General features: G+C 41.3%; 1 protein-coding gene across 1 annotated transcript in view; it reads right to left on the bottom strand.

The window, feature by feature from the left end:
- KLF13 (KLF transcription factor 13) overlaps window positions 1-22,597 on the bottom strand; it is a 36,379-nt gene extending 13,782 nt beyond the window's left edge. The window contains exon 1 of the mRNA XM_005234181.4: window positions 21,296-22,597. Within this exon, the coding sequence (XP_005234238.1) occupies window positions 21,296-21,836 (541 nt within the window). The 5' untranslated portion in view covers window positions 21,837-22,597. The remainder of the gene's footprint in view (window positions 1-21,295) is intronic.
- Window positions 22,598-27,394: the final 4,797 nt, after the last annotated feature.

Here is a 27,394-nt window from a genome sequence, read left to right on the forward strand (position 1 = left end):
CTTTGAGGTCAATTATACAGACTACATCAAAACTGGGACTGAGGGAACAGTTACATTTGTATGTGTTAAATATGTTAAAGAGTTTTTCTCTTGAAACACAACCAGATGCAAAATCATTAGCCTTCAAGATTCTTTTCTTTTATGATGGCGTCTAAATATATAGACATATTTCTGAAATACATCCTCTCTATTAGAAGTAACAGAAGTACTTAAAGCTACTTCAGCAAAGAGGTTGAATTAGCCGATTAAAGCATTGAACCAAAGGTGCTTTTATAACTTTCTGAATAATTAATTAACCTAGTCATATGCTCACCACTTATGTAAGTATCTGTGCATCTGATGACTCAATTTGATGCATCAGTAGAATCCAGTGGAATAGAAAAGCCAGTAGAAAGACAACTCTGAAACTAAAGGCTGAGAAAGTGAAAGTGAGGGAACAGAGATATGTGTACTTTGTAAAACACTCCTACAACTTAAAGATTCCTCATCATTTTTCTAACCAAGCATCACAGGCTATCCGTGACTACTAGCAAAATGAAGGAAGTTCATTTAGTGAAGGGAAATGAAGGCATCCTTGGCTTTGCTGTCCTTCCCAGCTTCCCATCATAGTAGCCATAAAAAAGAAGGTAAAAACAACAAAAAAAATCATGTTGGAATTTAAAGTATTGAAATTTAGCCAAACAGCTCTAAATAGTATCTTTGTATGTATACTGCTGAGATTTCATGAAAAAATTTAATCCATCATACCTGATTCTTTCCTTTCTCTAAGTTATTTCTAACAGTAAGACACAGGTGATACCTTTGAATATGCTAATCATCTGTCAAACAGTAAGGTTGTATGTCAGCATTGTTTACCTATTTGAAAACTACATATTACGTGAACTATTCAGCACACCCGCTACAGCATCCCGCATGACAGGGCTTCACAGCAATGCTACCTCTGCTCCACGCCACTCTTCCTTGCCTAAAACTTCTTTCACTTATAGTGAGGTTATATTCTTGCATCTCAAAGCAGCTAATGATTGTATAATCCACATATATCTTCATTTGCTTTATGCCTGAGCTTGTAGAGAATGTTCTCATTTTAAAAATAATTAGTAATGTATTGCTTGCTTTAGTCAGAACTGAGTTATGTTTCAGGTTGTAGACAGGGTTAGTGGCAAACTAGAGAGGAAATAGATGGTGCTGAAGTATGGTGTCAGACAATTGTCACCTTTCCAGTCTTTTTTTTCTCACTAGCCTGAAATGTGGTGCAGTTAAAAGGAACAGAAGAGTAACAGAGAAGAGTGAAAGAGACAATATGAAAGGGCTTGTGGGTGAAATTCTGTGGCCTTACAGTGGAGTCAGCCCATGTGGTTGCAAGCGTGTCCCTGACCGCTGCTAGGACCATAAACCACAGCAGTCTCAACGAAAACTCTCCTAGATCAAATACTGCAAGTTTAAACTAGGAACTCAGCAGCGCTTGTACCATTTATACCGTGTCATCAGTATGTGTTGATTAGCTGCTGTAAATGCCACTTGGCTTCACAGCTCTTACTGCAGAGATGAAAGGAAGAGAGAACCCACTCTAGGCTAGGCAAGCGAACAGAACTGGCTTCCTTGTCTTCCATTTCCTGACCCTACACAGCGCTGTACATCGTCCACTCTAAGGCCAGGATGCCTCACTGAGCTGGACATTGGGTGTGGTATTTTCCTCTTCATTTTTTGTGATGTTCTTAGCAAAGTATTTCTGGAGGAGTTACTGGTTACATACAAATGCAGTAAGAGCAATTCTTTTCGGATGTAAATTTGCTCATTAGTACCTTAGGTATTCAGATTAGCCGTGTCAGCTAAGAATGAGATGCATATGTATGTTTTCTCCTCTCAAAGCATCACAAGCATGAAAGATGTTTCCCACATCTCAGAGGGCAGGTAAAGTTTTCCTTTGATGGCCAGAAAAAACAATGCACAACTTTGTGGTAGCAACTGCATTATTGCTATATCTTCTAGATGGCCTTGTCAAAATCTACATACACAGAATTTCTCTTGACTCTTTTCCATCACGTTTGCTGTAGTCTTGCTATGTGACTGCACTGATAGCACGTACACTTTAAATGCACTCACTGTCAGTATGGCAATACCTCTCAGTCTGTAACATTGTGAGTAATCAAAACTTCAGCTACCTCTTACAAAGGTAGGAATCCATCAGCCAGAAAAATAGTAATGTTACATGATTGTATGAGATGGTGTTTACAATGCTTGCAATTTCAAAGATAAGGTATAAATCTCCTTACAGATCTATATGGCTTTATCATTGTTATCTAATGCTGTTCTGTTGTTGATTCTGTCTTAACTCCAAAGCTTTATGTTCACCATTTCATTCTTTTTCCCCAAAGTTCTGATGCACAACCGGAATGGAAACCTCCCATCTAAGAAAGAGGAATGTCAGAGCCATTAGGATAGCCATGGGGTTGGAAACTTACCCTACCTAGCAGGGACAACTTCCATGTCTAGGTGAGCATGCACACTAGAATGGACACTGTCTGCCCCACAGGAATAACTTCTATTGATTGTGCTTCCATTAAGTATAATGCTTTTGTTTATGTGGACTTTTGCCACATCCTATTATAAAAGCAGCATTTTTTTCCCTGTGGTGCTGGAATCTGTGAGTAAACAATGCTCTTTTACTGAGTATCTATGACAGGCCTAACTTGAAAAATGAAAGGCAACAGCCTCAGTGTCAAAGAGCTTATGTTTTACAATAATGCAAACTAAATGTTGGGGTTTCTGTCGAAGTTAAGCACCTGCAATTGCTGTGTGTAATTTCTGTTCAGTGAACCTAAAACTCTTACTGGGTCTCCTTATCTCTGAGGCATTAAATCCTACACTAGTGCTCAGTGAGAGCCAAAATGCCACTAATTTAGAAGAGCAGCAACTTCCACTTGATTTTGTCTCTCCTGTGGCTTGTTCCAAGAATGGAGATCAGTAGCTGACCCTTTGGCTTTGCACTTAAATGCAAGACATTTAAATTGTATTATGCTGAAATGATGAAGTGATGAATTCTGGGGAGAGGAAGATGTGTCTTAGCTATGTGTCATTTCCAAACAACACTGAAACATCAGACTCCTTGCAAAGAGGACTTAGTAAAGTAGCCCTTTAATTACTGTATTTCTTTTATTTGTTGTACCCAGATCCATGAATGTAAGAAAGGAGGATGATTATTAAAATCTCTACTGTGAACAGAAAATAAATGAAAAAAACACCATAAATAGAGCTCTGAACACATCTGGGTATTACTGAATGACAAAACTAAAAATGCGGGATTTCTTTCCTTTTTCATTGGTCAATTATAATATTTAATAAATACACTTCGAAAGATGACTGGGGTTGCAAAACAAACAAACAACAACCCCCAAAAAAGTGCTAATCAGCAAATCTGACCTATTACATTACCCCAGCAAAGGAATTTCAGCCTAGAATTCTTGCCTTGAGCCAAAAGCTTATTTAAGGGGCTTTCTTCATTCCTTATGTACAAAACTTGTGTCTTCAGCATAGGCCAGAGATGTCTCTGGCTTCTTAAAACATTGAACAGAGACTAACATCAGTGAAGTTATGTGGGATTTTGTTCTTTTTCTGTCATGTCAATGAGCCAATTCAAATCTTTTAAAGTGACAAGGGCCTAGAGGAGGGTTCTCCAAATGTCTGTAATAACAAATGCCATGTTTTTTATCAAATGAGTCCAGTTAAAACTTGAAAAGGAAAATAATAATATGGGCCTTGATGAATATATATGCTGGACTGAGACCTCGTTTAGTCATTTGCAGTTTCATGTTACTTCTGTTCTAGCATGCTAGCATGCTGATTTGTTCTCTGCTACAAGCTGATGATTTCGGCTGCACCACTCAGCCTCTGTTAGAGCAAATAAGGTGATTAATGAAAATGTTATGCAGACAGCAACTGAAGCCAAGAAAGAAAACTCCTCAGACTTGATTTTCCCTTACCCATAGCTGACACAACTGAACCAAATGCATCTACAGGGAATGTTTAGTTAAGGTACCAAGAGAAACACAAAGTTTCCATTACAAACTGCTGTCTGGATCTTTCCTGTGCTACCTCAGAATTGCTCACTCTGTTACCCAGCCCACTCTGCAAACTCAAAACAGCTCCAGATCAGACATCTGACTGTTTGCAGTTCCATGGGACCTCTGGAGAGTATTACACTCCTTCGCATTCTGTCTTTCTCCAGCCCACTCGTACAGTGGAAAAAAGATTACATGATCACTATAGGACACTTCCCCCTCTTCTTCCAATCTGTGCTACCTCTTCTTGAAACCTAGGGTTATGGCCCAACAGAGCTGACAGGCTAACCGTCAAGCCGTTCATTCTCAATGGTGTGGTCTTTATGCAGAGAAATTATACACGTAGGAGAATTAACCACTAAGTACTCATGGGTTAAATGGCAGGAATCAAAAATGCAGCATAGTGACTTCTAAATAACTCCTTTTTTGTAGATCTTCTTGCAAATGTATCTCCATCGATAATTGTGCTCCTTTTTTCATCAATGTGATGACCTGTTTTTCATCAGCCTTCAGTGTGGGACACAGGTTATTCCTTGCTCTTCTAACAACCCAAGGGTCTTCCCTCTCTGCCAGAAAATGCTGGTACCTAGTCCTTGTGGAAAATTCTAGTTAGCTTACTTAGATGGTCTTAAGCTTTAATTTATCTGAGTTCTCATCACTGTGGGAGGTAGGTACTTAAAAGTTAGATCAAACTTAAAAATTTGAACCTGAAGATGCTTGTATCACAAAAATATTTGAAATCAAACTGAAACATCACAAACCATCCCTGTCTATATGATGAACTCTCAATGAAAGTCTACATCACAAATAATTTTTGTGGTGGCTTTCATAAAAAATTTGAATGGTAATGTTCCTGATCTCTAGTACAACAATTAAAATGTTTTAAGTGGGAGAGCAATTAAATAGTTAATGACAAATTATATTCATCTGGTGTGAATTGTAGGTGAATTCATGCTGAAATTGTAAAACTTTGGCTCCAAGAGCATTACCCAGCACTTGCGTGAATAACTGCAAAGAAGGAATCATATGACCCCAGGAATCAGTGTTTTCTCTGTTGATAGATCAATGATTTTTTTATTATTCTATCCTACTAAAAACAGAAAAGTGCTTGTAAAAGCAAAGCTTATCAAATTAATGAAAGGTTGTCCTGCTATGCAAAATAACAGACTAAAGGATTATTCATCTAAACTGAAACCTGTACTTTATTTATCTGAATTCTGGAAGATGTTGAATGTCATCTGCCTCCAACTGAAGTCCACATACTTTGGCATGAATAGACACTGCGGGTAAGTTATGACATTTTATGTGCACAGCATCTCCCAGGATCTGGGGACAGGATGAGATTTCATTTTGCTAGAAGCCAAGCAAACAGAAGTTAGTAAAGTTGTCTTTGGCTGTAACCGTGAAATGTCTTTGTGAACTTTTGAACTGTTTAATCAACAACCTCACAGTAACACAGCATGCATGAAACATGGGACTTCAGCATTTATAAGTACAACTGAACCTGTAAAGCTGAGTGAAAAATCTGGTATGAGAGTCTACTGCAACTGTATGGAGGAGAGAGGGAGTGGGAATTTCCTTCTATTTTTATTCTCGTTCTGGATGGATCGTTGTGCCAGAGAGCAAGGTGGTGCTGGAGTAGTTTATAAGCAGCATCAGCCAATGGCCACATGCAGCACCCAGCTTCAGGGAACAGGCCGCTCTAGAAAGTAGTTTTATGGGTTGATAAACAAACAGTAAGTCTGTTGCTTGACACCAGGCAGTTACCATTCAAGGTATGCATAAACCTGTTGCATACACTTCAGAAAATCTTCTACCTGGATTGTAAAGCCACACTTCCTGTTTAAACCAGGATTCAGGTTTTTGTTTTTAATACAGGAATCAGATTCTATGATAACAGTTGTATTCACATTCTAATAAAGACTTTTAAAGCAGGTCAACTTTTTAGAAAAGACAGTATTTGCAGTTCAACATTCAACTCTTGCAAGTCTTATCTATATGTTTTATTCTGACAATACCTTCCCTTTATATTTTCCATCTCCCCATCTAGCAGTCTCCTTCAACCACTGCTGTATGAAGAGCAGCACATTATCTGCTCCTTTCTAGCTTCAGCTTGTTTTTCAGTCTTTTCTATGTGCTAATTCTTTAAAACTACAAATATGTATATGCACACACATCTAGACCTCATATATAAGCAGAAAATAAATAAGAGAAAGTTTTCAGCAGTTTGCACTGGTTGGGTTGTCTTTTAGTTTTGGCTGTCTTAATGTTTTAATCACTGGTGTGAACCTGTAGGCATGTACACCCAGTTCTCTGAAAAATCAGGCTCCTATCCAATGTCTCAAGCTGTTTCTGAAAGCACCTGTTACTGCCCTGGCTATATTCTATACAAAATAGAAATAATTGGTTATTAATGAGATGCTGTAATGAGATTTCCTTAGCATTCCTCCTTAGATAGACTTGCCAAGCAACTTACCCCTAAGCCTGCAGGACTTCAGGCATCAACAAGTCACATGGAGGCTGTTTTATTAGACTGCAATGGAGGAGTGTTGCTGCTACAGCACCCTTTCTCCAAGCATTAACAGCCACAGTATAACACGCCCTAGGTGCAGCTCAGCTCCCGCGATCTCTTCATGTTTTATGATCACTTTGCAGGACAGCTGATTGCAGGGTCACTAGGGAGGCTGGTCTCACCCGCTCTGTCTGCATGTGAGGTGAGGTCATGGCGTAGGAGAGAGGCCATGGTCAGTGCTGGAAATGAATGAATGAAGGATGTGGCTGTGGAGGAGTACAAGTCAGGAGCCAATTATCAGAGTATGACTCTGCACATCAAACATAACTGAAAAGCTAAGATCTTAAGTAGAATATGGACGTATTTCAAAAACAGCTTTGTCAAGGGCACCTTAACCTAACTTTGAAAACACCTCTCTCTACATTTGAAGTGGCTATCTCATTATGTATTCACATAGAGAAATCAGCTGGATTCCTTTTTTCAAAAGGAAATACTACTTCCAATACTTTCCTTTTTCAAAGTAGTATTCAAAGGAACATCTTCACTATTTTGGAATTTGCCAAATTATACGTATCTAAAAGCATGGCCTCTTTATCAACCATAACTCTGTTTTCCCATGCGTGCTGCACCCATGTCTTCATTGCTTGCCTTTACAGAGCAGTCTGGAGTTAAAACCAGTTGTGTCGCACTACAGAATACACTACAGGTTTATACATATGAATCATGCTAGAAGGGCTGCCCAGCAGTGACCATTTTCTCTAGAAGTACTTTAAAAGCCTCTTGACACATACACCATTTTACTGTGTGAGTGATTCCTTAGCAGAGATTCTGAATTCTCCAGGTCATAAATACCATGTGAAAATGCAGCTGCCGTAAAGGTAGAGAAGTTGTAGTAGAAAGATCCCTGTTACTTGCCAAAACATAAATTACAAGTGCCTCAGGAACAATTATTCATGCTCTGCTATATTTCATTTATGAAATGAACTAGTCTGCTCTCTAATAGGCCTTCTCTTTTGTCTGAGGTGAGGAAACTGCTGGCCCTTCTAGCTTTTTGAGGTGGTGCACCTATCCCTTGCGTACGTAGGAAATCAGTTGACCACACTTTGCATGTCCAAAGCAGAGTGGCTAACTAAATACTCTGCAAAATACAGGATTTTACTGTAGCCAAAGATTTTTCAGGAGAAGCTTCCTGTGACAGAAAAGTTCTGTGAAATCTAATAGGAAATGCACATTATTTTAAACTATTACTGTGAAATTCTAAAAGATATTCCTGACATGCAAGTCTGCAGACTACCTCCAAAACCCTATGCAGAGGACATAATTTTTACTTTGAAAAAGATCATTGAAATTCCCACCTGTTCTTTTCATTTGGACTCTTGGTCAACCTAGTTCTAAATCTAGGAAAGTACAAAATTATTTGAAGCTGACTTCCCATCCATATTCCTAGCTCCTGCTCAGCGCAACTCTGGCAGGCAAGAGGGCTGTCAGGCTGGGATTCCAGAACTGCAGTATTCACAGTTGCAAGGTTCATAAACTTGAGTAATCAGGAGGTTCTGTTACAACAGACTGACTGTAAATAAAACCAAAGAAAACAGGAATTGCAACTTCATGAGTTGTGTTGTATCCCGACTTAGCTTTGGGGAATTGAGATGATTGATCTGACTACAGCTGTCACCGCTTGACAGTGCCAAACAGGACCCTTTGTTATTTCTACAAAAGATGTGGTGCACAAAGTACTTTGACCTTGGATTTCAGCCAATTCTTTGAAACTTGTTTCTACTTCCTTTTGAAAAGCTTTTACACCTTAAGTTTAGCATTGGTACTCTTTGTGAACATTGGACGAGTCAGAGTAAATCAATAGTCTTAGGAAAAATGATACATCGTTACACTGCACACACAGAGGTGTTTACCATTTTTTGCAGAAGACACATAACCTCAGCACCGTAAAGTTGTATACACAATGCTAGATGCACATTTGTAAATCACCTTTTCAGTGTAACCCCTTTGTTCTATTACTCAAGGCTGTAAATGCTGTTAAAAGAATAAATTCACCACTCACAGATAGGGCCTGTTCCCTTTCCTTAATATATGGGAGAAGGAACTGGACACAAGGAACATCCACGCTGAAAGTAACACAAAAGTTGACAGGATTAGAGTTGATTATGCCTTGACTACTGCTGTGTCTGTGGAGTTCTGTACAGATGGTAAGGAGCTGTAGCTGTGTTTTATAATCAAAAGAGTCAAACACAAGCCTGACTTAGGAACTTAGGACTGCTTTATATATTAAAAAAACCCACACCATAGGTATTAAAAACCCCAAAGGTGGTCTGATTTCCAAGTGAAAAACAGTTGTGCAGTAGAAGTTACTGTTGTTAGTGGGTTTGTCCTTGAAGCTTCAACAAGTACTCAGTGAAAAGCGTGCTAGCACTATCACTTTTTCATAAAGGAAATAACACAAAACTTGCAGAGCACCCATCAGAATGTTACAGCCTTTTTACAACTACTTAGTTAAGAAAACCAAATGAGTTTGAGTCTCTTGCCAATAACAGTGGTCATATCCAGTTTACAGTGTATATGTATAATTCAGAATTGTAAAGTGTAACTTGGATGTGTCCAAGGGTACGCTATACACAAGACCAGTTGGCTCACAGAAAGAAGCTTTAAACAAACATACGCACAGAAGTTAGCACAGGTGTCATGCTTTTACAAAATAATTAGTCCGTAACTCACCCACAAGTGCTAACCTTAGCAGCACAAAGCAGGGTATTGGTACAAAAGCAAAGCACCAGCCAGACAGCATTATCTCAGACCTTTTTTGTAACCTATTATATTCTTAATGACAAAAAATAAAACTTTTTAATTTTTGCCTTAGTGACAAAAATAATCTAGTGATTTATACATTCAAAAGGGAGTCATTTATCACTTACAAAAATTGAATTATGTTCTTGTAAACGGTCTACAAAAACACCAGTCAAGATAAGGACAAAAGAAGAGAAGGATGTTTTCACTGGGAAGTTTGGCGTTAAGAGTGAGGAAAGCACTCAAATCCTTATTATCCTGTCAAGCACGGTGAAAGAGCTGAACTATTACTTTTCTTTTTTATGTTACAGAGCCCTAAAATTTCAAGAAATTAACAGCAGCCTATTAAACAATCTTTTTAAATTACAGAAAAGAGAAAAGGAAGTATCATGTGAAAGGTGTAGGTTTAAAATAGTCAGTCATTACAGAGATGATTCTGGTTCGGTAAGGCCAGTGCTACTGTTTTCTCCAGAGGCAACATTGCTCAAAAATGAAAGATGCAGAAATGCAGAGAAAACAGGTGAGTTCTACATGGCTTTTCACCAGTAAGTAATGTTAGCAAAAAAACTATCTAAAAATTAATAGCCCTTCACCATCTAGGATCTTGTGGTATGAGTCAGATGAGAGTTTACAGTTGCAGAGAATATGTTTGCTTAGTCCATATTGCTTGCCAGAAACATGGTCAATTCCATACACTGAAGCTAAAGTAAGAAACAGAATAACAAAATGTTCTGTTGTTTTTTGCTTTTTTAAAAAAAGAACACCCCTTTGGGGGCTGCCTGAAACTTTGCTTAGAAGATGCTGGTGCTGAACATCTGTACTTTGATAAGCAGTGTTTAAAAGCTGTTTCTCAATACAGCTTTGTCTTTGCATTGTATGATGAGAGTTTTGTAAATTACCACCTTAGACAGTACAAGGTATCTGACAGTCATGTTTCTACGGATATTTGACCCATATGTTTCCCAGTTCTAAAAGTCTGGGACAAGGTTCATGGTAACGCATTTGTGCTAGCTGTTGTATAATATTTGCTTACTTCAGTGAGTACAGCAAAGATGACACTGTAAGCTGCCCAACCATCTCATCCTCTGAAAGCTACCAGCGAGACTTGCCAATTAAAATAGCTCCCCAGCAGTTAGACTTCTACATTTAAACTCCAAGCTCCAACAGGTGCTGGCTTAAATAATTTTTGAGTTGGTCAGTGAGATGGTGCCAACAATGATACTGACCAACAGACTGAAAGGCAATGTGAACACAACAAAACTCACTCAAGCTGAAGGAAAACATAGAAAAATAGTAGAAGAGTCTTTAAGAATGAGTAATTGCCCCAAACTTGTGTGATAACTGAACCTACTTGCAGGTGAGATGTTCCGAAAGCTATGGAATATAACCAGAATCGAATGAATTGTGAATAGAACTGGCTTCCAACAACGTTCAGTTATGCTCCCACTGGCATATCTGTGCTTCTACGGGTCTTTCATAAATCAGCATATCAGGATTATAGGAGTTACAATACATGGGTACAGTTTCACTTTAACAGTTTTAAACATATTTTTATGGTGTAAACATCAGTTTTCAGTTGTTCTCTAGACTTTAGAGTTTGCAGATTACGTGGGAGCTGCACTATAGATGAAGCTGACTGGGAAGTAATGGCTCTGAATGCCACAGATGCATGCCAAACCTCTAAAATACCTTCAGTAGCATCTGTTAAAACTCACTGTTATGAATTGAGACATTTCTCCTCTTAAAGTTACTGTTTCAGGCCCTCCGCAAACTCTGGCAGCTATCATACCTGTCTGCCACTTGAAAACTCGTTTTCAACAGTAACAGCTCTTCTGCAGAGCAGCTAAGAGCTGGAGATGGTGGGGACAGGGAGAATCCTCCTCCCTCCAGGCCACACGTCCCACTGTTAGAGCAATGCTGAGTTAATCTGCTTAGCCGCAGCAGCACTATTCCCCCCTCAAAGCTTCACCAGCACATGAAGGAGGGACAGAATCAGAGTTAGGGTTCACCATAAGTGATCTTTAATTGTATGCAAAACCATGTTTATGTATATTATCAATGCAATGCTTACTATATGTGCAGGTGGTGGGGAGAGGAAGTGCTTCTTTCCAAATAAAACACAAAATTCTGTGCTTAAAAAATAACACATTACCTTATTAGGGATACTGACATTACTTTTTTTGAAGACAAGGGGTAGGTGATTTACTGAAGATAGTCTTAACCTCTCCTATCATACAGTTTAAAGTAAAACTGATTCATTAAATCCACACCATAGCATCTATTAAACACATGATACAGAATTACTTCATCCAAAGACCAAATTCTACATCTTTTCAGCTGTTTCTTGAAAAAATGAGCTTTTAAATCCATTTCTTATAGGTGTATTTATGCTAATACTATTTAGGGGTATCTATAAATCCCAAAGCATTCGCTTTTCTGGTTGTTTGCTTTTACATTTTTTTTTTTAAGCTAGAAGATGTTGCACATGTTGCCAATCTGAGAAAGACTATTTCTAAAAAGTTAGCGAGAATTCAGTTGTTTCCAAGAATGATGAAAGTTGGGGGAACGGAAGGGCCAAATACTGTACAGCTCTGGACAAAGGAGAAAAAAAAATATGTATGCAAATCCAGAGATGTAATCTTTTGGGGTATCTAAGAAATTCAGTTTTGTTCTGGCCGTGTTCAGAGAATTTAAAAAACATACTTTGCAAATACACCCTGGATATATTATCCAATAAGACTAGCCAACTGCCAGCATTCTATTGGCACTGCTTGTATGGACACAGATAACACCAAACGGAAATTTCTATTGAGTTAAGAGGGGCTTTCACTGCTCTATTAAGAGTTTCACACACATGCATAAGAAAGCTGCATACAATTCACCTTGGTCTTGGAAAATATATCAATCACCACAACAATCAAAAACTGCCAAAGCAATCACATTAATGCTAGTCTGCATTCCTTCTGCTGGCACTTAAAAGGAATTGCAAATTTAAATTCAGTAAACTCCTACAATACATAACAAGAATTAGTCTGTGGTTCAGTGAAATTTTAGCAGCATCCCTGTTCGTATTTGTTATAGCAGGATCCTAAACCACCAGATTAAGAATGCAGGAAAGGCCCATACGCACAGTGAGGTTTTGCAAGAATCTATAAAGCCTCAGTCTAGTATGTAAATTTGTACCAATGTAATTTCATTTATTTATCTCCAAATTGCAAAACAAATATTTCTCTGATCTACTAACAAACAGCTCACCATTTCAGCAAATTTTTGCAGGAAACACATGAAGATGGACTAGGCTGTCATGTTCTAACCCTTCTCAGCTGATTCTCAGTAAGTTACTCTAGTGGAAATACTGACAGCTGTTTACTTTAAAAAGCTCAATACATCCTTTTAGGCTTCTGTACTCGGATGGTCTTACCCTGGAACTAAGTGGTTAGCATTTCTGCCTCTCTCCTTGACCAGTTTAAAAGCTACTGTTGAAGGCAGGCAGCAAAGGCTACATGACCAGCATACCCATTCTGCTTGTGTATTTGCTGTCTGGGGATATTCCAGCTGGCTCCAGGACCAAAATAGACAGAAAGCCACAAAACATGTAGCAGCAACACAATGCACGCTCATGTGAATTTTTCAGGTGCTTCTAGTCCAAAAACTCATATAACATAACCAATTAATAGAGCGCAGTCTGGTAGAAATATAGTGCGCAATAAATCTAAGACAGTTTATTGATTCATTGACTGCAACGTCAACAGACACCCAGTCACAAATATTTTGCCTATAATTCCTGAGCACTACAAAAGCACTGTAACTGATTACAGAAAACCTTTTCCTTGCACTAGAGGTCATTTAAGGATATGCTAACTTTAATTCCATTTGACTCGTGCCAAATTCCTGGTTAGTAAATACTTTTTATGTTAGGGCTGCAAAAAAGCTTCTGTCATTTTTCTACCAGTAACTAAACAGTGGCGCTCTGAACTTTTAAAAACTTTTATATTAAGTGGAGGCCTTATAAGATCTGCTGAATCTGCAAGACCTGAAAAATACAGGATATGTGTGTCTGACTTCAGTGCCTGCACTTAAATAACCCACATTGTCTAGCTATTGTTAAACTGAACACAGCAAGATAATGATCTCACTGCCCATGTGAATCTACCTAATAAAAGCCAAGGGGGTAACAAAGGGGAAAAAAGTATACCTATAGAAATTCTACAGAAAGGACCCTTCAAAGGTTGTCCTGCATTTGAACAGCAGAGTATTTTTTTGGCTCTGTCAGCACTGACTTCCAAACAGCTGATCCAAGATTGGAAGGGGGCAGGGGGGAAGTTGGAACATGCTTAACTTATAAAACAGAACTAGAAACCACATGTCCAATATAAACAAGTTCCAGGTTCCTGCTCTGGGATGTGCCATAACCCTGTTCAGCCAGACAATAACACAATGCAACAGTTGTATTTTAAATGGTTAAAGGTGCCTTCTTTTCAGATGAAATCCAATTGTGCGTTTGTTTCATAAAGAGCTCCAGTTTAGTGAAAAGTTTGTTTATGCACAACTCATGTCACAAACAAATACTTTCCAGTGTCCTGCAGAGAAGTATGTGCTACGGCAGAAGAATCGTATACAGATCATTCAGAACACTTTTTCCATAAGGCTGTGATTAATTTCTAATACAAACACAGCTATCAATTGCAATCATTCATTCATTAAAAAAATTGTTTGCTGGTTTACTCCAGTCTATCTGTAAGACTTAGGTCTTGCTGTTGAGAAGGAAAGTGCTGCTACTGGTGTCTAGGATGAAGAAAACTACTGGAAGGTGATCCATCCACACCACTTCCAGTATTAACAGATCTCATTCCACTGGGCCCAAGTGTCACTTCCATGCTAAAAGGAAGATAGTTTGTGGAAAGAGAATTCTGTGAAGTTTCTGATTTTCCACTAAATACACAAAGCTTTCCCCCTGTAGCAAAGCAATTCCTCAACACTGTATTCTGTAAATGATGTTGACTGGAACAGCAATACTCTAATTGGGATATTTTCAGTTAATTACCCTCTGCTCAACTTCAGTTGAGCACAGGTTGCACAGGCTGGCAACTCACTGCCTGAGCTAGACTTGTCTCAGTAACTGTCTTGGTCTTAGAAAATGTGATTTCCGAAGAATTGTGGAAGTCACAAATTGATTCTTCTTTCTGCATGTCGCCTCGCCCCACCCCCTGGTTTATGGAGTGTTTCAGTACAACACAACCATGTGTGTCTCCTCAGATTCAATGCAACACTCACCTGTCTTTTATGTCTTCCTCTTCCTTCACTCAGGAAAAGCAAACAGGGGACAAGCGGAGGGAAATTATGGAGAGAGAATATTAACTATGCTGATTGTACCTGTTTCAAAGACAATGGTGAAGAAGGAAAAAGAAAATAGTCTCCTTTGTAGTAGACCCTCTCTCCATCACAGTTATGACAATGGTAAATACAGCTTTGCTTTAATGGCTTTTTAGCTACAATGCCTAAGCTCTGTTAATTATTATCAGAACCTTCATTTCTGTGACTTCTGCATTATTAATATCTCCATAAAGACTGGGGAGAAAAAGGAGTGAAAGGAAGGGAAGAAAAACCTGTAGATGTAATTATCTCTAGCAGCTAATACTGCTCAAGTGTGGTAAATACAGTTGTCAGCCATCAGGATTCTCCATGCAACCAATCTAAACCCAACTCTTTTGCAGCTGAATTAACTGAATCCTATTATTCAGTCCTGAACCAGTCAGGTAAAAGGAGTAAGGGTAGTTCTTCTGCCTTTCTTCCTGATTTCAATTCCTTTTGAAAAAGGTAAGTTTTAAAACTTGCTTATTCTTTTAAGAAATGTATGCCCTGTGCTTATTTCAAAGATTTTGACAAAAAGAGACATACAGCATATATGCTGCTTGTTATCCTCAATGAACATAGTTTGATGCAGGCTTAGGATTGGTATTTTTAGGTAAGAACTTCATTCTTTGGAATTGCATGTTAGGGTGAGGACTTAGGCAGGGCTGTAAATGAAGTTGTTCTATGTTTTCAGCTGACTTTTTTTTAATATGTTAAAACTTTCTTAGAAGAAGTAAGAAAGAAGTTGCAAAGCTCTTTCAGAGTGAACTAAAACAATGCTTTGCAGTTTTGTATTGTTTTTAAAAATACAGGCTTATTAAAAGACATGTAAGACCATCAGTTTTCAGAAAAATGCAGGAGCAGGTTGCTGAACTATTTAACACTGAGAAAGAATGCTTATGGCTCAGGCTGGACAGACAACTGTTTCATGAGGCTGGCTTTGAAGCTGTCCTGAAGCTATCGTTTTAGCCCACCTCAGAGAAAAACCTTACAGAAAAGATTTTGATGCACTTAGTAAAGAGAGGAGGGGGAAGGCAGCAGAAGAGCATTATGGGATACAGCAGCCCAGAGGCACACTGGAGCTTTGTGACAGTCTGACTGTATGCTAATGATAGTGAGTTAGGTACACAGAGCCAGCTAGCTGTTCCTAACTTCTAACACAAGAAGTGAAAAACAGGAGGCCCAGCCACTAAAGCTGAAACTGACGAGCAAACACACAGAGGGCCAAGCTCTGTCCCCTTCCCTGTGAGAAATCAGCACTGGGGAAAGGCCTTTCCAGTTTCCTCTGGCATCCTGTTCAGAGGGAGTGCAGCTTCCCATTCAGTCCTGGCATCCAGAGCAGCCCAGCTGGCAACTCAGAGGATGGACTGAACTAGTGGCACCCACTCATTTCTTCCTGCCCTGCACAAGAGCAGTGTGCAGCCCTGTTTTCCTCTGCTCCCTCGAGTGGCATGGGAGGCATTAGATTAAGTTTCTCCTCTCCTAATCTTCTCCTGTGAAGGCTTGCGTCTTCACAAACACTGCCTGCTTGCCACATGCATGTAGAATCACTGTGTGCCTACAGGCAAGCTAAAGGAAACCAGAGCCACGTCTAGTCCACATTTTTTAGCTAACCAGCTACACTTCTGGTAATTGCCAGGTGGTAAAAAGGAAGAGAAACTTTTTCATTGATACATAAACTTGCTTCTTGCTACATTGGTTAATCAGTTTCTTCACATGCACATAGGTAGCATCTTGATTCAGACCAACTTCAAAGAAGTTGTGCTTTATCACTGTGTTTTTAATTAATGTAGTCAGAGCAAATTAGATGTACTAGAACTGAAAGTGAAAAACACCTCCTGTTTAAAACTTACTATGTGTACTCTATACAAAGGCCACTTTACCAGCCTAAACAGAGGCCTAATGCTACTCCAGTTTGACCAGACTAATTGTTATGCTGTTGTCACACTTGTCACAGTGAAGTCTGATTGCTTTATTTCTCGGATTGCTTTCAAATGACAAATACATTATGAATTTCTCAATCTTCACATACTTCAGTTACAAAGTAATCAGAAAAATTTTCCTTAGGGAAACAAGACATAGTAATTGAGGGGGGAAAGAGGGTACATAAGTTAAAAACTAACTTTTCTCATATGGTTCTTTAGTGTTGTCCTCAAAAAAGTTATTATAAAAATTTAATGTAAAGAAATGGAAAATTCCTTAAAGTGAATGGAGAGGAGTCAGTCTTTTCTACCTACTTAAATTCAGCTAATATTTCATGAATAAGGGTTAGACTGAAAAGAACAACAGATATGAAGTAACATATCCTTCATAAATGCATGGTTAAGTAGGCTGAACAGATAGCTGTCCAAGCTCTCCCAGCTAGAGGTCAAAGGTCTTGACTGCTTTCTCTTGGATGATTCCTAACCTGACATCTAGGAAGAAGGGTAAGATAATTAGGATGGTCTTCCCTTCTTCCTGTGTCCCAACAGCCATAAAGTCAGCTAGTTTAATAGAGGAGCCACCGTTAAGCCACCTGGGCCCCAAGTTTGTTTCAGTGCAAGACTCTCATAGTTAAGAGTCCAGACTGAGACTGGTACCCACACCTCCTTAGTTTACGCTAATTTGTGCAAACACATTTAGTTCTGATGATCAGCAAGCCGTCTCTGCATTATGAGGTACTACTTAGTGACTAGAACCAGTAAGTTTAGAAGGACATTTCAATGGAATTAAGGTTTCTCTGCATTCATAATGGCATGCTAATGAAGATGGCTTGAGAGGTCACAGTGATTTGGGGGGCTGCAATACATAGGATTCTTGTGATCCCTGTCCGAAATCCAGTCAGTTTTTCTCTACATGTAAATCACACAGTATAATGCAGTATGCCGTGGCTCTCTACAGCCTCTCAGAACACAGTGCTCCTGGACAATGCTTTATGAGGTTGTAGCCTGTAGATGGCTATCAGGCTCTGCACTATCTCTCTCCTCCCACTGCTGCATCAAAAGAGACAAACTGGTTCCCAGTGACTCCAGAGAATTTCCAAACCTTCCTAGTGACCCTGTGCCAAAAACCTGCTTACAGGAAGGAGAACTTTGTCATGTAAATGGTTTATCTGATTTTCTGAAAGTCCTTACTGTTTAGGAATTTTCTCAGGAGTGGAGAGAATTTTTAAAACTGGTGTGCCAGTGAAATTTTTGTATCAGTGGGATCAATATAGCTTGGGACAAACAGGGTACTGCATCTGTGGATCACAACACAGCTTCTGAGGACCATGGGAACCTCAGTGGAAAAGAATCTGGACTTGACATCTACCCACTGACACTAAATACAACCTTCTGGTAAACATTAAAACTTCAAGGGCTTTGTGGCTGATGATCACGTTGAACTCCAGGACATCTAGTGAGAGAGTAGGGTGGAAAACATAAACATTTGAAAAGAAATGTAGGGGGAGGGGAAGAGTTTGAAAGCTGGTGGAGAGAACAGCAAGGATTTTGGTGACTAATGTTTTCTGCCTGGTTCGAGGGTTTGTCAATTTAATAAAGATGAAGCATTCATAAGGCTGAGATAGCTTAACCGCTAGTGTACCAAACACAAGGGACTGTGGATTGCTCTAGCACATTATGTTCTAACAGAGAACTTCATTCTAAAACCCTGTACTCAGAGCAAGGGCCTAAGGACAAAAGGCAGATGCTGCTTCCTTGGCTATTCCATCTTCTGCTTTAAGTAGGATAATTGGCATCCTCTGCAGTATGGTTTTTGCTTTGGACATTTAGGCACTGAAATCTGGCGCTAACTATCAGGATATCACATGGGGCACCAAACAGCTGAAAATAGTACTAGCTTTCAGTCCCTACCAATGTGGGCTGGATTTGACCCAACAGTACTTGGAAGGCTCTATCTCTTTGCCACACCATAAGCTCAATGATCTAGGCTATCCTTCCTCCAGGCATGAAGAGCAAAGCCTTTAGTTTCTGAGCACAGTAGCAGACAAGGACAAGCAAGTTTCTAAAGCAGGTCATAAACTGCACTATTCAAATATCTCTAGCACTATCATCAGTATCTTCTAGCCTGCAGTACTGTTCTTAGCCTTCAGTTCACCCCTAAATACCAGCTCATCTAGTCATACAGCACATGGAAGAATTTCCACTCCATAGCAGAAGGTTTTGATTGTTTCTTAGTAAACAGGTTTGGGAGTTACTAGGGTAGCTCTTTAAAGCACCTTGCCTGTGTACTTTCACCACTGCTTGGTGAGGTGGATGGCCACCACCCTATCCATTTGACAGATGGGCAGACTGATGTGTACATGTTGCTTAAGTAGTTCAGGACCACCGGAAACCAGAGGAGACCCAAACCCCTTGTTCTAAATCAGTAAAACCTATTATGTGTTTTGTAAAAACAAATATTTGCCAGTCCTGGAAGTCACTGCTTGTTCTGTTAGCTTAACTCCTAGCGTCATATAAACTTTTCTCAAGCCTGTCACAATTTCTTTTAAAGAAAGAAAAAAAATCAAACACCTTAGAAAGCATTCTGCAAGAGGAGTAAAAGGCATTCAAGCCTGTTTAAAACCCAATCCAAACAGAGACAGACCTGTTGCCAGTGAGGAGGGAAACTTGGCAGCTTTGTTTAAAGCTTCCCACACGGACACTGGAGACACAAGAAAACAAAAGAAGCTGCAGTCCCCGAGGGTCCTGCCACTCCGAGGGCAAAACCAGTCCCTTCCCTGCTTTTCCTCTAGCTCTCACAGACACGCACAGGCTCTCTTCTCTCAGTGCCATCAGCTACAGCAATAACCAATTAAGCCGTACAGACCTGGAAACAATACAGGAAATGAAGAGTTAAAAAAAAAAAAAGAGGAGGGGGGTGGAGAAAAAAAACCCAGAGAACTTGGAGGCAAGCCAGCGTCCCCGAATGACTCGGCTGAGCCGGCAGCCCGGAGCGACACTCCCCACCGGCCCTGCCCTCCCTCTCCTCTCCCGCAGGGCGGGCATGCCCAGCCCTCCTCTCTCGATCAGGGACAGGAGTTCCCCTTCGTGGTCTCTAGTTGGTTTGAGAGCCCAAAAACATTGCTAAATTTATCTTTAACTGTTAGGACAACGGCAAATGCCAGAAATAAGAAAGGAAAAGAACTGAAAATTAATGGCGACAATTCCCTGCAAGCCAAGTGGAAGCACCCTTTCTGCATAACTCCCAAGGAGGCAAAAAGCAGTTACACCGTGCAAAGCAGGGCAGGCTGTCTGGGGTGCCAGGAACACGCTGTTCCTTTGGCTGTGCAGCACAGGGAATTGTCCATCCATATGCTCAGACTTGATAGGGCTTTCTTCTCTCCCACAGAGAGCAAAACATGCCCTCAATTTAGAAGGGCCGTTGCTCTCAGGAAGGCAATGGGAAAAGCTAAAGGTGCACTGAAGGTATGGCCTGTGTGCGTGAGGCTGCCACCTCTGAGCTGAAACTGTTCAAGAGTCACTGAGTCACAGTTAGTGCTGAGGATCTTTTTCTTAATGCTCTTTAAAAGTGAACTGACCGTAGATCTTCGTGAACTAATTTGTTGTCTGAAATTACTCACTGGAACAGCTTGCACAATCACGCCCTAGTCGGTATGGTGCCTCAGCCATATGTGCTATGATCACTGCCCTCAGCTGAGATCAGTCTCCTCAGTTTTTGGTGCTCCCTGTCTGACTGGAAGCCATCCTGTTCCCCAGCACCAGGCAGAGGCACAAGGTCTGGAAAGTCACAGGGCCTATTTCAAGATGGCCCTCCTAATATTTTCAGTGCATAACCTTCATAGTGCTTGCAAGACTTACACGCACACACACATACACACACATGAAGTGGATCTCATAAATTATAATAGCAACAAAAAAAGTGGCCAGGTAAGTCTTCACCAAGAAGTAACCACTGAACACTGCTCAGAACAAGTTAGTGCTTCCATCCAAATGGGTTTTTTTGTTTTGAACTAGGTTTTACCCAGCTGCCAGAAGCTTTTTTGAGACCGCCCATGTCCCCCTCTCTCAACACTTTCAACAAATGTCTCCTTGTGACTCATGTTCAGCCTCTCATCTGCCTTTCCTGCCTACTCTAGCTTTCACACAAGTGTCTGCTAAAGAAAGAAACAGACACACAGTCATTCAGGTGCCTCTAGAACATTTAATTTTAAAATTTCAAGAGCCTTGATGCTTGCATGGAAAGTTATAAGCTGGTATAAAGGTAGTGATGGGAGCAAGGGGTAGGAAAAAAGTAAACGGGGGAGGGTAAGAAGCATTGCAAAGAGAAGTAGAAGACACACCGAACAAGAAGGCTAGCAGCTAGAAATTACAGCTTGGTACAATCCACACAGACGACCCACACACTGTTCCCTGTGACATTAAGTAATAAAAAAGGGCAAGGTTAACTGTGAATCTATGCCCAGTAAGGGTTTATTCCCAGAGGTTTTTTTGTTTGTTTGTTTGTTGTTGTTGTTTGGTTTTCCCGAGCTTGAGTTCTGAGGGATGAAACCATAATGGTGGCCAAATACAAGTTTGTTTGGTTTTGGTTTTTTCAACATTCATTTTAATTACCAAGCTGTAACAAATAAATCTCTGGCTGGTTTGTAACTAACCTGTGTGGGTCCTTAGATGAGCTTTAAGATGGGAAGATTTGCCATAAACTTTTTCACACCCCACATAGTGGCATTTGTGCTTTTTCTGGGGTGATCCAGGGTCAGTCCAGCTTCTCATGCGTTTGTTCTTTTGTCTGGGACTTGGCTCAGTTACTGCAGCCAGGCTAGTAGGTGTGGCTGCTCTTCCTCCTCCACGCTTACCAGCCGAAGACACACTTTCTTCCCCAAACTCCTTAGGAGCAATAGAAATGTGTATTTGTTCTGTGATATCAAAGGTTTCTGATTTTTCCATCCTTAGAGCGGGTGAGTTTGGGACATGCTGGTTGAGATCAGCTAAAATGCTAGCTACCACAAGTAACGATGATCCATTGTCTTTCCCAGTTTCTCTGACTTCCCGCTTATCTTCTCCATTCGATGAAGGAGGTATTGCTGCATCAGGTTGAGGATCAGGCTCTCCTTTGGGACTATGGATAACAGCACGACTGGACATAGAAACAAGGCACTCTGCTGCAAAATGATCCACATATGCTGCTGTTGCCATTTTTTGTAAGTTTATAAAGAAATCCAAACAGAAGAGGGAAAAAAACCCCACAACACTGCTCTTTCCCTTTCTAAAAAGATTGTGTGAGCAGACTTTTTCCTCTCTTATTTCTTAGGATCTCTTTGTAGAAGTAAAGGCTGATTTAGCAGCCATCAAAACCAGACTTTGTTCGTGACGATAACACCCAGCTCGTCTCTAAATCAAAAAAGCGTTGGAAGTCCAATGGATGAGAAAAAAAAAAGAGCAGACAGATCCTGGGCACTGGCAGCTGGTTGTCTGGAGTATGAATTAATGCTGTTCTTTCGAGAACGCAATAAGATCAAGATGCGGTTTCCCCAGCCCTTCCATTGCGTTGTGACAGTAGAATAAGCTTTCCCCGTTATCGCTCCTCGGAGTCGCCCGGACCCCTGCGGGGGCGTGGCCTGGACAAACATCTGGGCCTGACGTCACCGCGAAGCCACATCCTGCGCCCATCAGGTTGGCGGCGCGCGGGGCCGGGAGCTCGGCAGCGCGCGGGCAGGGCCGGGCCCGCCGCCCGCAAATGAAAGGAAGCGGCCGATTGGCTGGCGGGGGGGCGCCGCGCGGCCACGCCACCCGCCGCGGGAGCGTGCGGCACCCTCCGCCCCCCGCAGCCACCCCAGCCGCAGGGCCGCAGCGCGCAGAGCGGCGGGCGCCGGCCCCTCCGCCCGCGGGAAAGCGCCCGCAGCCTGCCCCGGCCGGCGGCTGTGCGAGCGTGAAGCGCCCTCCCTGCCCCTCTCGCAGGTCGCTGCCCCCGACGGGTGTTAACGATTCGGGGCGTGCCGCATCGGGGCCCCTACCGCTAGGGACGGCTTCACAGGCGCTCAGCTGTTAAAAGGAAGAGGCTGAACTAGACAGCGTGAGGCTGGAACTGCTGCAAGCGAGAGGAGAGAGCGAGGCCGCGCCGCCCGGGCCGCGGCTGCACGGACAGGGGTCGTCTGTGGATTTTAATAGGTTGCGATGGGTTTCAGTAACTGCCAGGGAACACACTTGAAACCGCCTTCCTTTCAGTCAAAACTCTGGCTGTAGCACTCTGCTGCCTCTAAATCATTTGAAAGTACAAATGAAAATAACTTTCTATTCATTATTATTCTCAGCTTGCAAAAGGTAACAGCTCTGCCAGTTTTACAGAGACAATGCCCGAGTGAACAAGAGCATCGCGCGTGTGACTACCTCACCAATCCAAAGTAAAGAAATGCATTTGAATTCAGGTCTGAAAGCAGTTAGTCTGTGGTGCTTCTTACCTTTTGTTGGAACGTTTCTCCAGACTTAATTCCTGTCTTTAGTATAGAGAAACCTTTCCTGTGAGACAGAGATGGTCAGAAAGCAGTAGGGCTTCTTTGAAAGCCTTTCTGGATGGCAGGTTTGAGGGGGTGTCAGAGGAAGTGAACATCTGTTGCAGAAACTCAAATAGTTTTGGTGTTGAGTAAAATACCAGTTTCATACACATGAAAATGTTGTTCAGGAGCAACGTCTGCTCATGCTTCCGCTGCACATTATGAAAAAACGTACTTTAGGTTGTCATGCAACAGTTCCCCTCTGGGTCAGGCTCGTTGGTAACCTGTGTCTGCCGAAGTGCTCCCTGTCTGCTCTCGTAACAGAGCAGCCTGTGGCGCTCCACGGGACTTGAATCACTGCAGCCATGGGAGGAATCAGGCATACAACCCGTGCGGGAGGATGTGGTTTAATGCGGAATTGAGCCAGATATTTCTGATGCAGGCAGATCATGCCATTTGTTCTGCTGAGCACATCTAGAGGAAACATTTACACATTTCCAAACTTGAGTCTGGGACTTGCCTAGATGAAAAAGGAATTTTGGGTAAAGCATTTTTATAAGAAACTTCAGTTGAGTTCAAGCTCAACCTCCTCTTTGAGGGAGGAGTATTGCTTACATAGACATACCTGGCAGTTCTTTAGAATTAGTAGTAGATTCAGAGCAGAAACCCTGCAGCTCTCCTGGTTTGAGGAGAAACGTGGGCTGTTTTCAGGGGGCTGAGGAAAGGGCAGAGTTTAGGCCCAAGTTCTCTGTCCTTACCCCAACACCAAGGACTATTATCAGTAAACAGCCAGGAAAAGGGACACTTGGATTACTGTGGTCACCAGCCACCAGCAGGCTTTGCCTGAGCACTAACGGGGAGCTTCCAGAGAAACCCTGGTTATCTCTGTGGTGCTCATCCCACACAGCCCCCTCAGCACTGCTGTGCTGCTCTCCTACCAGCTCTCCTCACCGCTGTCTCATCCCACAGTGTTCCACCATAACCTGTCCTGGCCATGCTGCTGGCCCCGCTGTGTAGCAGCAGCTTCTCCAGAGCTCCCTGTGGCTCTGGAGGGTTGGAGTAGCCTGGCCCTGGCCAGGGGAGAGCTGCTGGTAGAGGCCAAGAGGGAGTTCAGCAGGTCCCAAGAATTTCCCCTCAGCACAGCCCTGCTGTTTGCCTGGCCTGAGGAGAGAGCCCTCAGGAGAGCCGAGAGATGTGATTGGCTGCTCTGCTCCCTTTCTGGAACCTTCCAGAGAAGGCCAGCCAATCAGGAAGGAACCTTCCATGCTGGGTGAGGTTCTCCTCAGGGGATGGTTTTCTGGGTGCTCTGTTGGCAGGGAGATGTGTGTCTCTCCATGAGGGTTATGATCCGATGTTGTTTGTATTTTGCCTTCGTATGAGCGGGCAGGACACAGCTGGGCGCATTCCCGGAGCCTTTGGCTAGAGGAGAGAGGCACTGCGTCATGTGCACGGCCAGGCCCGTGGGCAGCAGGTAGGCTGTGAGGGGAGGTAATGGCTGGCTAGAGCTGATGGCAGGGATAAGTGCTAACTCTTTTTTTTGTCCCCAATGTATCTGTTAGGTTTAAAGACTTGTCCTGATAGCAGCTCCTGTTATATAGGAGTGCTTTTCGTGTAAAATTAATGGCCATAACCAAGGCCCCAGTGAACTTCATGAACTCTCTCGTACTTCTGCAATTTTGTGGTTGAGAGCTTGTTTTTGATATCAGCCTGGAAATGTGACGTTGGCTGTGCTCTGTGTGGTTAAGGGCAGGCTGCTAAAGTGGGGGGCCTCAGGGGAGGAGGTTTGTTTTGATGCAAACTTCTTTTTTGTTTGGATAAACCTTTGGGACACGACATCATTTGGGAAAGAGCAATGTTGTGGAGGTTACTTGTAACAGACATGCTTTTTAATGTGAGGGAAAAGTGAGTCATATTTGGCAGGTGTGCATGTTGCCCAGCTAAGGTTCATCTATTACACTCTCTTAAATCATGGTTATGAATGAAAATATGCCTCTGACTTTCTAATAGTTGACTAGAAGTAATTGTCCTGTCTTGCACACTGTCAGTATGAAAGAGTAGCTCTCTCTTTGCATATACAAGAGCAGGGTGTAGTAAGTGTGTTTGTTACCTGGACATGAAAATTCCAGCTTTTTAGTGCAGGACTGCAAATATTAAATGCTTCTGTGTGGACTAGCAGTAGCAAATCAATAGCCTCTCTGCAGGCAGCAGTGAAGAGTCCTTTGTAAGAAGTTCAGCCATTACAGTGTATCAGTAGTACAAAAAGATTTTATGGAGATTTGCTAGCCAAAATACCATATGCATTTATCAACTCTTTCTTGTAATAATAATAATAATATATATACCTGCCTACTTGCTAATTGTTATTATTTACTGCATATTTATTTTCTCTGAGCAAGTGGCGAAGTAAATTTCTGTACGTACACAGTATATCTTAAATTCACCTCTGAATATCCTGCCACTGTTGACTTGTTCTCACCACATGAGCTGAATTTTGAAATGGAGATAAAGCAAAGACAGAGACAAAATATATTTTTCTTAAATGTTTTTGTTAATTTGATTATGTTGTTGATGTGTTCTCACCTGCAGGCATTTGTCCCACAGACAGAGGTGAGAATTTTTCCCTCTGTTATGGCACTATTTTTCCATCTACTCAAGTAATGCAGCCTGGGGTTTGGCAGAGGTTTTTGATATTTAGTGTTTTCTTAATAGGTAATTTAGAGTTTTGTTTAGTTACAGATGCATAGCAGTGGAATAATTTTAAATCTAATCCACCCTGTTCTGCCCCTCCCAAAAGAGCTCATTGTTTTAACTAACAGGAATAAGCAGCTTTAAAATGCTTTGTGTGATGAAAATAGTTTTATGACCTCTATTAACAAGAACTTTAAACATAATAGAACAAAGTCCTTACACAAATGCCATACTTGCTTCAAAATCAGCTGAAGTTTTATTTTGTGTGGCTGAAATAAATAAATCAAAATTGAGCTGTAGCAACATTTTTCATAACTGGTATAAAACCCACTATTCCAGTTAAAAGAATGCTGTAACATCACATCCTTATAAACCAAATGATAGTGGAAGTCAGCAACATGCAAAACAGGGCAATCTGAAGCAGGAATTTATGAGTGAGAGATATAAGGAATTTTATCTGAGAAAAATTAGTTTACTATTCCCAAGAACATGATATGATCTAAACATGAAGTTTTATAGCAGCAGACATTTCATCAGCACTTTTCCTGCATGAATTTGCTCAATATTTTTTTCTATTTTCATACACTTCTGCTTTATATCCAGTGAGTCAGACACAAAAGAAGTGTAAACCATAGGAGTTCTATGGACCTCAGTGAAGCTACATTATTTGACATCACCTCAGGAAGCTCTTTATGAGAACGGAAAAAGTAAAAGGCCATGTAGTCCCTTTCCCTGTTTCAGTTCTTACACAGCAGCTGTAAGATGAAAAGACCTGGTTTCATTTTATTTTGTCTATGTAAACAGTTCCATGTTCAATAAAACTGAAGAAACAAGGGGGAAAAGGAAACTTAGGAAACAGCAGATATCTCTGGCTGCGTTCTTGCAGTACCTGTATTCACAATCCTGTCTTTTGATAGAGTATCAGCCTTTACTGATACTCTGTGATTTGATTTACTGATACCCTGTGATTGCTCCATAGTGATTGCATGGTTTGAGGGTGGGCTCTGGAAAGAGCTGTGTAAGAGTGGTTGTTTGAGTTCATAGCCATGGGAATAAATGGGGACGGAATTGTAAAGCCTATGGCCTGTAGCACTCTCAAAGATAAGCATGCTTAATGATGTCTGTCTTGTTCATATCAGGTTAATAATAATGCAGAACTGGTAGAAGATAGGAAGAGGGAGAGGAAATGAACAGGTTTCTGCCAGAGATGTGCCACACTGGGGTGAGTGTTCGTGCAGTGTTGTTTTTGCCATGGCTTCCAGTGACTTTAATAAAAGAGTGAGACATTCACCCTCATGTTCAGAAACCCTTTAGCTCAGTTTGGACAAATCACTATGTTACAGCAAGTAATTGTTTGAATTCATATCAACATCACCAGTTAGTCTCCAGTTGTTAAAGACTTGGACTGTAAAAAAAAAACAATCCCCCAAAAAACCAACAGCACAAAAAACCCCACCAAAACACCCAGAGGCTCTGGTGTTTTGACAATAAATTCGACAATACTTTTGCAAAGGGTGGGGGTAAGACTTGAATATTAAGAAGATGAAGAAGCCATTAAAGATGGCATCTAGGAGT

This window comes from Falco peregrinus, chromosome 1, assembly GCF_023634155.1.
Source record: "Falco peregrinus isolate bFalPer1 chromosome 1, bFalPer1.pri, whole genome shotgun sequence".
NCBI lineage: Eukaryota > Metazoa > Chordata > Aves > Falconiformes > Falconidae > Falco > Falco peregrinus.